The sequence below is a fragment of the Primulina tabacum genome, chromosome 9 (genome assembly GCF_025594145.1).
Source record: "Primulina tabacum isolate GXHZ01 chromosome 9, ASM2559414v2, whole genome shotgun sequence".
NCBI classification, from domain to species: Eukaryota; Viridiplantae; Streptophyta; class Magnoliopsida; order Lamiales; family Gesneriaceae; genus Primulina; species Primulina tabacum.
Genome location: NC_134558.1, coordinates 18,582,733 through 18,594,552, shown reverse-complemented (window position 1 = coordinate 18,594,552; position 11,820 = coordinate 18,582,733). Strand labels below are relative to the sequence as shown.

Sequence of the window (11,820 nt, the reverse complement as noted above, 5' to 3'; positions counted from 1 at the left end):
TGCTTAACAAAGTTTGTGAATTTATTAGCCGGGCTGTCAAAATGTTCGCATTTTTGTTGAAAAAACAATACCGATAAAAATTACGTCTCGGCGTATAAAATCACCTCAAAATTTATTATTTTCAAAAATAAGAAAAAGCATCAATCATATTTTAAATAATTAAAAACAATTATTTAATAAAAACATATTCCATTTTTCAGCCATCGGTCTTCGTTCCTCGATCGCAACTCGAATAATCCTTAAAAATGCATTTTAATGCGTATAAGTAGAAAAACTACTAAAACGTCATAAACATATCACATAATCAATTTAGCAATTAAAATCAATTAATTAACTATTTTTCATATCTCCTAGATTTGTATGCAGTTGGGTTACTTTATCTTAATTTTGGACCTTGCACTATCAGATAAAATCTAATATAAAAATGATTTTAATAAAAATTAGATTGTATGAAAATAGTAATTTATTTAGTTTGATTTTTTTCTTTTTAAAAAAATAACCAAAACCAAACCGAATAACTGAAATATATATATATATATATATATATATATATATGAGAGTTAATAATATTATTTTGATGTTTGTCGTATCATATATTATATTGTAGAAACCAATTAGGTTATACGTATATAGACAAATATTATGTAATAGCTCTGAAATGTTAATTTGCTTTTGATATATTAGTTCAAACATTACCAGTCAAGGCATCGATTAGCTCGGGTATAAGATAATGAATTATACATAATATAAAGATGATAATATATTTAGATAAGACAATGTTGCATTACAGTAATCTTTTTTAAAATTCGATTCAAACATTTTAAAATGAAGATGAATAATCAATCAAAGTCTAATCATTCGCACTAAGAGGTGTCTTTGTTTACAATCTATCATATCCCAAAGAAACAAGTGATTCAGAACAAATTCCATAAAAAACAGGTGAATGTCACTTTGAAAGACCAACACATTACAGTTTTTTGATAATTAGATACACCGTGATAAAACTGAACTGCTCAGCTTAAACTTGCGCTATACGTTGTGCCAAATCGTCTGCTACACTGATGGAATGTTAATTATACATGCCACATAGATTTGAAACGTAGACTATGTATTTAATTGTACGTAGAGATAACAACTTTTTAAGCTAAGCAACTTGCATTTTGAGATCCATACCATGGAGGGACTTGATAGTTTCATCTCCTTCTGCCGGTAAGTCATCTAAACTTTGAATCGGTTGCTTTAGGCACCGCGTGAATTGAGTGAACAAAGGGAAATGCTGAGGAGAAAAGAAATAAGCTCCCATTCTTTGATATGTGAACAAGTCCGTTGCTACATTTTCGTCTAACAGAACCTTCTTGATCTGTTCAAAACCTGAGGAATCACCCAAAGCTGATGAGTTTTGGCCAGATATTTTGACTCCATGATCTCTGCAAGAAGATGTTATTTGCTTGAGTAACATTTCTGGGCTCGAGAGAGATGCAGCTGACTGGTGGTCGTCTGATAGGTCCATTCCAGGGAGTATCATTTTGCATGAATTTCTTGAGAAGATTTCAGCAATGGCATTGTAACCACCTCTGTTTTCGGTGTTGTAGAATCCAGCTGCTAGCTCAGAAGGGTGGGATCGGGATCTATACCAGGAATGGGTTAGAGGAACTTTACCAGAAATCGTAATCGGCATGTCTTTGAAGGTTGATGCAGCGAGCGACAAGATTCGATCGCCATGAGATACCAAAAGGTTCGAGTACCAACAGAGAAAAAAATCACCATACAGGCTCTCCCAAGATCCACCATTCTCCATGAAGAAGCCTCTAGAAATTGGATTATGGTAATTGTAGCTGGGAGAATCATGGGGACCCCCAAGTCCCCATAGAGGGTTTCCATGCATTTCGGCATGGTGCTTAAGATCCCTAAGCATAAATTTGTCATAACACTGGAATTCTCCAGCTCCATTGCTATTGACTGAATGGTGGTGAGATGGGTATCGAAGCTCACCTTCTGGTCCAAGACCAATTGATATAGCCTATAGCGCAAACACGTTGATAAAAAAACAAAAATCAGCATCTCATGTCACAAGCTAGACTAAAAAAAGGCCATTTTCTGCTACTCTACCAATATAAATGATCTTACCGTGATTGTAGAACCCAAGAAACCTGAGAATGTGGATTTGAAATTATTGCAAAACGCTTCATATACTTCAACTGGAGTCTTTCCATCTAAAACAGGAAGATCATCCACAGCTAACGACAGACAATTTTTGTATTGTAGGCCTGAGCGATCTGTGAAATAGATACCAGGTTCAGATTCACCGACTCGAGAAACCCATTCTGGAAGTTGGATTTTGTGTTCTTCTGATGAATGGAAACAGAGAGACACGTGAAGTTTAAGACCCAATTCTTGAACCATTTCCACAACAGTGAGGTAGCTTGTCCATTGATACTTTCCCATGGCTTCCTTCTCAGCTACACCCCAGTACACCGGGAGTTCCACACCATCAATGCCCAATAATTTCAAAGCTTTCAGCCCAGTCGCGATTGCTCGTGTGTGGTTTATCGTATTGCAGTTAGAGACAGTATCAAGTGGCAGTCCGACGTACAATTTCAGACCATCAACCTGCAAGGATCAGGAAAAAATTACTTATTCAGACTTTCTACGATCACGGAACAATAAGCTAATGCAGGATATGGGCATGGCTATTTTTATCAAGTAAACAACAAATGGAAAAGAATCACCCTGAAAAATGTCGATAGAATCAATATGTGATTAAAAACAATGCTATTGTACTTTGAGTTCATTTCAAAATTTTCTTTTGCACATATTTGATGTCACATCCCTTGATGCTTTGACTAATTTTTTGTCGTGTCTCTGCTATAATGACTTGATACTCGCACTTTACAACTCTCTTCTCTATACCTTTACTTATCTACCATAATAAACTAGAGTGCGTTCATCGTCCCTTTCGGTATATCCGTCTCAATTTTAAGAAATATCCCTCCTTTCTATAATCTTTAGTTATCAACTTATCATGTCATCAACATTTAGAATAGTTCTCAATTTTAAGAAATATCCCTCCTTTCTATAATCTTTAGTTATCAATTTATCATGTCATCAACATTTAGAATAGTTATTTTCTTCAAACAAAGATACAAAATATCCTAAATTCTATAATTTAAAGTCATTTTTACATTGATGTGCCACATACCGCATATGTACAAAGTGTATGGATGCCAATATTTGTAGAAGACTTGCTTTGATTTTGGATATAAATGTTGTCAAACAGAACATATTCAAGATTTCGATTTTACAACTATATATATATATACAAAAATATTTTTTGAGAAATGAAAATTAATAGCAAAAACAGCCACGGTTCTTACATAAATCCTAAAGGAACATGCTGATAAAAATTCAAAATCCGGGATGAACCCATGAGCCTAGCCTCCCAGTGATCAGAAACATACTAATTACAAAGCAATCAAAGCTGTTCTCTCAGAAAAACAAATATTATACCGCCGTCTAGACAAGTTGAACAATTTAAAAGGATAATGAAAATAGTAACAAATATTTAGTCTAAAAAATCATAAGCAACAGCATCAATATGTTCCCAAAATGTTATATTAGCATAATGGAACAAAATATATGGATGCATCAGAGGAAGCTTACAGGAACTGTTCTTGAAATATTTGAAGCTTTATCGGGAACAACCGAAACCCCATTTTCAGAAGTGGCAGAGGCTCTGAGAGTGAAACCAAAGACAGATTTTGAAGGCCAAACCAAGCTACGACCAAAATTACACCCCTTTGAGTAATTATGATTGTTCTTCAAATTACAATCCCTAGCATTCAAATTCTTGCTAAAACTAAAGAACCCGACATCATTATTTCTTCCAAGATTCACCTGCAAGCTTCCCATCACTGAAACCTCCATATTTAGGAATCAAGATTGCTAATAAGACAGAGATTTGCCTCAGCAAGCAAAAAGATTGAATCTTTTTTTGGTATTATGTTCAAGAAAATGGATGAAGACTTTACAGAGTATTGGATTTCTTTAGGTTAATGGGTTTTGATTCACAAGTGGAGGAGGAGAAAAAGGGTTCACTGATTTGTGTGGAAATTTGTTGGGTTATAAATTGAACATCGTAGTGGATAAGGAGGAAAATTGGATATTAATATTTTATAAAAAAAGTGCAGCGGAGAAAGTTTTTATGACACGTGTCAATTTGTGGTGGGATAAAACCTATCAACACGTAGACGATAAATTTTTATCTGCATTTATAGATATTTAATTTTTCCATTAAGTATATCATCAAGCTTTTAAATTTTTCCCCCCGTTTTTTAGGTGTGATAAATTGAGAAAACTATATTTTTAAATCTTAAAATTTGCATGTTTATCATATTTGGTCTTGAAATCGATAAATTCACGATCTTAATCAGATAATTTATATTTTTTCCAATTTTATTTATTTTTTATCAAAGTCTTTACTTGACATAGGACACATTAATAATGTATTTTGCCACGTCAACTACTTTCAATGACAAATCATCATTTTCTAACATCACATCAATATTTCAATGAAAAACGATTAATATAAAAAAAAATTAATGAACTGAAAGAATGTAAATCTCCCATCGATTATAATTACTATAATAAAAATGAATATTTATAGATGTGTGTGTGTGTGTGTGAAGAAAATTTAGCTAAAAAAATTTTCCTAGTGAAAAAGAAAATCCTTTGAACTTGGATCACAAGACATTTCTGTTGATAACATGAGAAGTTTAGTTAAATAATTGTGAGTATGATTTAGTGGAACGTGGCAGAAGCCATGACTGATTGATTTGGACGGATTCCCGCAATCATTGAGCAGATTCTTTGATAATATGATTCATTTCCACCATGGAAACGTTGTTACTGAAAGTTGGCAAGATGTGGATAAGGTTTTGCTTGTCTTGATATGGATATACTTAGTATCTATCCATTGTTTTAACTGCAGATAATGTTATCTTTTTATAAATTACTTGATATAGATCCATTGGCCTGGTTGATTCTAGATGTGATTATACATATCTTATTTTTCTTGGATGAATTTGATGTGAGAAATATACAATTGTAAGTCAAATACTAGTAAAAATTCAAACTTAAGAACAACGAATAAATTTATCTTTCATTTCTGTTGTAAATCCTTCCATGTAAACAGGATAGACTCCCATTTGTGCTCCACAAGCTGCATCTTGTGGCTATTGTGATTTATTTACTAAGGAATGGACACACACACAAGATGCCACCGTATATCAATCATCAACCACAAATGCTCATAAAATAACATTGATTCCACAGCGATTGGATTTGTGTATTTGTTTGGTGAACAAAAAAACGTGGCCTTTTATATGCTATCCTTTGCAAATAATATAAGGAATGAGTTGTGTTATATATTGACTTTGCTTTTGGCAAACTCCTAAAGATGCTCCACTAGCCAAACATCCTGTGAAGGTGTTAATGCCTCAAATTTGACTGGGAAGCAGAAAACATGAAAGATTTGTTCTCAGCTGAACTGCAGCTAAAATCTTTATGGCAAAGTAGTGGATTTGGTTCTCTAGTGAGTCTGCAACCTACGAATCCTACCGTCCCAGTGTTAACTCTTCCAACTGAGTAATCGTCCTAATGCTCGACCGCTAATCAGTTTCGCTCCACCGGTAGTCACCAACAAAGGTCCAATTATTCTATGAGTAGGTTTGCGGTGAGACGGTCTCACGAATTACGGGTCGACCCGATTTATATTTGAAGTTAAAATAATTCTTTCAGCGTTTTACAATATTTTTTATGGGTCGGGTCGGGTCGGAGCTTGAACGCAAGGTTCTTACAGAGAAAAAAACATGAAAAAAAGCCCTGTAGAACACATACTCCAGCCAAAAAAGATGCTTTCAAATAGAATCATTTTCATGCAAATTGCATATGACACTACAAGGTTCGTCAATAAAAAGAAGACAAAATTTAAAAGCTTTAACAATGCATAAAAAAAGTTCACCAGGATCCAAAAAATTAATAGCAACAAGAAATAACAGTAACATTTTTAAAAAAATAGAGAAAATTTACCTCAGAAATGTCAGTTTCCGGCTCAGATATAACACACAAAACCGCAGTACCTGCACTTTCATTTGTTCATCTGTTGATATAATTATGTAAATAACTCTATATTACATGGTATCTTTGTCGTTATTTCGGATATAATTCTTATCCTTTCGATAATCCTTCTTTGATGGCTTCAACTTTCTTCTTGGAGCACCAATACCCGCTGGATCAGCCAATGGACCGGACCATGTCTGAATCGGATCTTTCGAGTAGGAGAAGTTCATGGAACTGAAGGGTACATCAGGAGGATCAAAGGTTGGATCGACATGATTAGATGAACCTGAAGCAAAACCAAGCCCTCCATCTTGGTGGGGAGGAGGGAATTTTTCGCTTTTGCTCTTCGCATTTGCATGAGTAATGAGTCGTCGTCTCTGTTTCATTGGGTTCAAATAAATTGTCACAAATACACAATTTACGAGTTCTCTCTCTATATATCCTTCAAATACGATTTCATGACAAGTGACATAGTTACAAACCTATTCATATATATTAGTAGCAGCACACAACAAATAATCACCAAACCACAGGTCTGTGGCCGAAGATTTGCTCTTTTGAAATATAAGGCGAAGGGCAAAAACAATTTGTTAATAAGAGATGCACTAGATCTGATGAAAATATGCAAATGTAACGAGAGGGAGAGAGATGTATTGAATAAATGCCGTACATCAATACTGGTTTGAAGCTCGGCATTGGCTTCAGGAGCAGCCATTGGCCGCATCCCTCGTTCACGAACACGAGCTTTCTTCCCACCATCGGCATGAGCTTTACCGGTAGCTCTTAACCTATGACCACATAACTCAAGTCAGATACTTAAAACATAACAGATCTTAAAATTGCTCATCAGCCTAAAAGTAAGAATGTAATATATGTTGACGTAATAAATGCACAATCTTTCTTCAACTAGAAAAACAAAAGTTCTGTAAACCTTCGAGATTCTTCGTCACGACGCTTAGCATCTATTTCCTTACTCGGTGGATACTTTGGAAGGCTAGAAGGATCACATGCATAAGGCTTGGTTAAGAAGAACTGTGAAAAGACAAAAGGATAGCCCGTTAATAAGTTTGCTTTATATTCTAAAGGTTAGTTTCTTGATTTATCAGAAACCATGTGACAAGAGATTGACAGAAGGAAAAAGAGAGCTCACTTCACTCTTGAGTGCAGCTGTAGCAGTTTGACGTTCACTTGGATCGATTGAAAGTAAAGTATCAATTAAAGGCAATGAACATTGGGGGAAATCCTTAAAAGTCTCCTTAATGCATCTTTTATACGATTGTTGGGGTTTAAATATGGTTGCATGAGGAAGCCTTGACTTCTTCCAGTATTCTTCAGATGGAGAGCCACATAGCTTGAAAATCCTGTGCAGTTGTTCCACCTGAGCAACATGTACGTATTCAATAATGGATACAAAGCGGCGGTTGCATAACACAAAACGTGTTGAAACATTTTCTTACAACTTAGAGACTAAAAAAAACAGACAACAAAACTTCAGGATAAGCTATTGCAGTATTACTGTAGATGCACATAACTGCGACAATGGGTGGGACAAACGAGCAGATCATCTGAGAGATACAAGTTAAAATAACATGTAAACATCTGGTGGGATTGTGGAGCTGCTAGACACAAGCCCATTGAACCAAGTAATCGATCATTGGGATAACACAAATTTCACTAATTTTTTTTCTGACTCGGTGTGCCTCAAGCTAACAAATTGTGATAGATTTCTCTACTGACCATTAAACATGCACAGTGTAATTTAACAGAAATCACATGCCTTTTACCACTGATTTATTGAAAAAGAAGCTTTGTGATAATCACGGACACATACTTAAAAGCACATTGTTTATTCATATAAGTTCAAGGTTCTAAAAATCGCATTGCATGATGATGCGTTACAATCAAGCTTCAAGTTCTACAAGTTTAAATGGCTATAATACGAGATTAATTGTAAAAAAAGGATTTAGTTTTCACTGATTATATCATGTCAATCAATAGATTATAACAGAAATATATAAAATTAAAGAAAAAATGCAAAAAAATTCAAATTCTGAAAAACACAAGTCTCAAATTTACAAATAATAATATTTCTAATTTACTAGTTCTTTATTTCTTCCTTAATCTCATCTTCTATATTTTCCAATGCAAGTTTAGCTTTTATGTCGGTTTCTTTAAGGTTTTTTTGTTTAACAATTTTATATTATCAAATATTTATTATTTCAAAACTTAAAAGTTAACTTTCACAAAAAAAAGGTTAGCTTAAAATTTTATTAAACGCTTGTGCTTTTTCACACTTAATAGTTAATTCTGTCAACCTCAAACTGACCATATTTTTCTTTTCTTTTTTCGCCCAAATGGATGCCTTTTATATACATTTCACGCTTAATCGCACTTTTTAAAACACACATCCATTAAGAAATTTCCAGCTAAAATAAAGAAGCCAAACCAATCAATTTCTCATGAATACAGCCATTTATGAAGAGAATTAAGACCAAAAACTGTGATATTGTACCTACTATGAACATAATATGCTCATAAGTAGTATGTTAGAGAACAAATAAAAGGTTACAAAGGAAGTAGATTTAACTGCTACAGAATGTACCTCTGTGCGCCCAGTCATGATGGGCTTCCCAGCAAATAGCTCAGCCAAAATGCACCCGGCACTCCACAAGTCCACCCCTACACCATACTCCGTGGCACCAAGAAGAAGCTCTGGTGGCCTATACCAAAGAGTGACCACACGACTCGTCATTGGCTGCCTGTTATTAGGGTCAAAAGTAGAAGCCAATCCAAAATCAGCAATCTTGAGAACTCCTCCATCATCAATAAGGAGATTGGAACCCTTGATATCTCGGTGCAACACATGCCGGTTGTGGCAGTGCTCGAGTCCAGACAATAGCTGATGCATATAGCATTTCACCTACAATAATCCCAAAAAAAAAAAAAAAAAAACTTACAGGATCAATGCCAAATGGCACTAAAATTCAAGCAATAAAAGCACAGAAAGGCTGTTGAAAAAAAAACATTGTATAAACCAAGAAAAATGAATTGAATCCAACCTGAGGCTCTGTAAACTTGATCCCAGGGCTGGAAGCAAGACCAGCTAAATCATGCTCCATGTAATCGAAAACCAAGTACAAACTACATGACATTCTTGATGTCACCAATCCTTGCAACTTCACGACGTTTGGATGATCCAGGCGTCGGCAAATCAAAATCTCCCTAGCCATAAACCTCACACTCTCAGGCTCCAGATTGTCGAATCTAACCTTCTTCAATGCCACGATCTTCCCTGATATGGCATCTCTAGCTTTATACACATTACTATAAGTACCTTGCCCAATCTAACCACAATAATCGAGAACATAAAACACAAAAAACTTAGAACATGATAAATAAATAAATAAACATTAGAACATCATAAACTAGCATACTCAGATGTAGTAGCATCACTATTTACCTTGTCTATTTTTTCAAACGAATCTGCACGTCGAGGAGTCCATCCGTTGATAGCCTCTCCTGCCACAGCAGAGAGCCAAGATGGCCATCCAGCAGCCACTTGCTCACCATGAATGTGCATAGGGGGGTTACTTAATCTAGGATTTGGCCTAGACCTCCTCCTCTCACCTTTTTGCCGCCTTCTGCTTCCCTCCTTCCGCTCTTCCTCCTTTGTATCCTCGCCATTCTGGACTTCGCCGCCGCCGCCTTCTTCCTCAGATTTACTTACTGGGTCAACTACTACTTTCTCTCTCCTCCCAGAAGGCACAGACAGACCTTTTTTTCCTTCCTTACCTCTCCCCTTTACAGATACAACCTCGCCACTTGGCGGCCCAGAAGATGAAATCTCTCTCCCGAAAACACACCCCATATCTCGAGAACCCTAAAACTCATTTGTCACCACATCACACTCCTGTACCTCATCCAGAACCCACCAAAAAACACACACACACAAAATCGAACTCTAAAGCACACACAAAAAATCAAACTTTCAAATCAGATCAAAACCATACTCTTCACTCAATCCACTAGAGGGTCAAGATTATTCGAATTTAAGCAACTAAACCAAATGGGTTGTAATTAATCGACTAAATAAACACTTAGAAGTGTGCACAACAAGCAATTAAACAAAGCAATAATCTCGCAGGCTGCAGCACACAGGAAAAATCCTAGCTTTCCCCCCAAAATATGCAGTGTGGCAATAATAATACAGCTAAAGGCCGCGATTTATGGAAGTCGAGTACAATATGCTAACTAGACAATATACCTCCAAAAGGTAAAAACAATAGTGTTTGACGATTTATTTGCCCGATAGCTGTGCCTTCTTTTTTTTCCAGGTGGGAATGGAAAAAGATCAGATAGTGAATTAAAGCTTGCAAAGTTGAATTCCTACTTTCCAGTTTGGTCAAATATGGGAAAATATTGTAATTAATGTCAAAAATCGAGTGGAAAAACGATCAAGATTCAAGCTATCAGATCTGTGTTTTTCAGGTATGTGATTGGTCAGTAATCATGCTCAAGAATGGCATATATGGAGACAAAAGATTACTGTAAAAACTGAAGGAATGGAGAGCGTATCGAATTTAAGTCAAGAAGATTTATCTTTTTATTTTTTTTTAATACAATTTTTTTTATATGACATTATATATGTATCAGTGTCGCACATCAACATTACATCCAAAAATTATTAAAATCACCAAAAAAATAAAGATAGTGGATTAAGGCTACCTGTTTGACAACATAAATTATAAAAATCATAAAAAAAAAACAAAAATACAAAACAAAAAATACAATTTTTTCAAAAATGAAATATCACAAATTTTAAAATTTTTGAAAATTATAATATATATAAAAAAGTAAAAAATTAATCATTTGATATATTTACTAAATTTAAATCGTAAAGCAGTGAAAAAAAATTGGCAGTTGATCCCTTGATCTCGTGACGGTGTATAAATTATTCACAAGTATCTCAAAATTATATTGAAGTGCGTTAATTTTATGCAAGGCACAATATAGCTAAGCTAGGGAAAAGTTTGGTTAATTTTGAACTTGAGATGATTTTGCCTTCCAAACATAAGATCGATTATTGTTTTATTACCTTTTTATTTCGAATCATGATAGTTTTTACATTTGCATATTTCGACAATCTATACATTTTATGTGATTTAAATTAAATCTTAAAAGTTATCGATAATTAAACAAATTATAAAAGACAAAAACTTATGTGAGACGGTCTCACGGATCATATTTTGTGACACGGGTCTCTTATTTAGGTCATCCATGAAAAAGTATTACTTTTAATGCTAAGAGTATTACTTTTTATTGTGAATATCGGTAGGATTGACCCGTCTCACAAATAAAGATTCGTGAGACCGTCTCACAAGAAACCTACTCATCGTAAAATTATGACTTAACCCTTTACACTTGAAGCGAATTCTACTCCACCAATTGAATTGCCAACATGCCCTTTTTTGGTTTTATTTTATTTTTTTGATGTTTAGGATAGGAAGATTACAATTCGTCACAAACTTGAGAAATTGTCCCTTTATTACAACATTGATACCATCAGGTGAATGACTTTTAGCAACATGTTGTTTTCCAAATATTACAAAAGGTTAGGTTTGCAACTAATGCATTAATATAAAGATTTATTCAGTACATAGTAAGATAGAGACTACGGATTTCATCGTCATAAAAAAATCAACA

The 11,820-nt window shown here is 34.7% G+C and overlaps 2 protein-coding genes across 2 annotated transcripts; both read right to left on the bottom strand.

The window, feature by feature from the left end:
* Positions 1-946: 946 nt before the first annotated feature.
* Positions 947-4,088, bottom strand: LOC142554945 (inactive beta-amylase 9-like). The gene is made up of 3 exons (XM_075665550.1): positions 3,661-4,088; positions 2,128-2,610; positions 947-2,020 (listed from the first exon to the last, which is right to left on the bottom strand). The coding sequence occupies exons 1-3, from the start codon at positions 3,922-3,924 to the stop codon at positions 1,145-1,147; spliced, it is 1,623 nt and encodes a 540-aa protein (XP_075521665.1). The 5' UTR covers positions 3,925-4,088; the 3' UTR covers positions 947-1,144.
* Positions 4,089-6,014: 1,926 nt separating this feature from the next.
* LOC142554944 (putative serine/threonine-protein kinase At1g54610) lies at positions 6,015-10,696 on the bottom strand. Its single transcript, XM_075665549.1, has 7 exons — positions 9,578-10,696; positions 9,177-9,461; positions 8,720-9,037; positions 7,268-7,495; positions 7,049-7,149; positions 6,788-6,905; positions 6,015-6,494 (listed from the first exon to the last, which is right to left on the bottom strand). The coding sequence occupies exons 1-7, from the start codon at positions 9,983-9,985 to the stop codon at positions 6,189-6,191; spliced, it is 1,764 nt and encodes a 587-aa protein (XP_075521664.1). The 5' UTR covers positions 9,986-10,696; the 3' UTR covers positions 6,015-6,188.
* Positions 10,697-11,820: the final 1,124 nt, after the last annotated feature.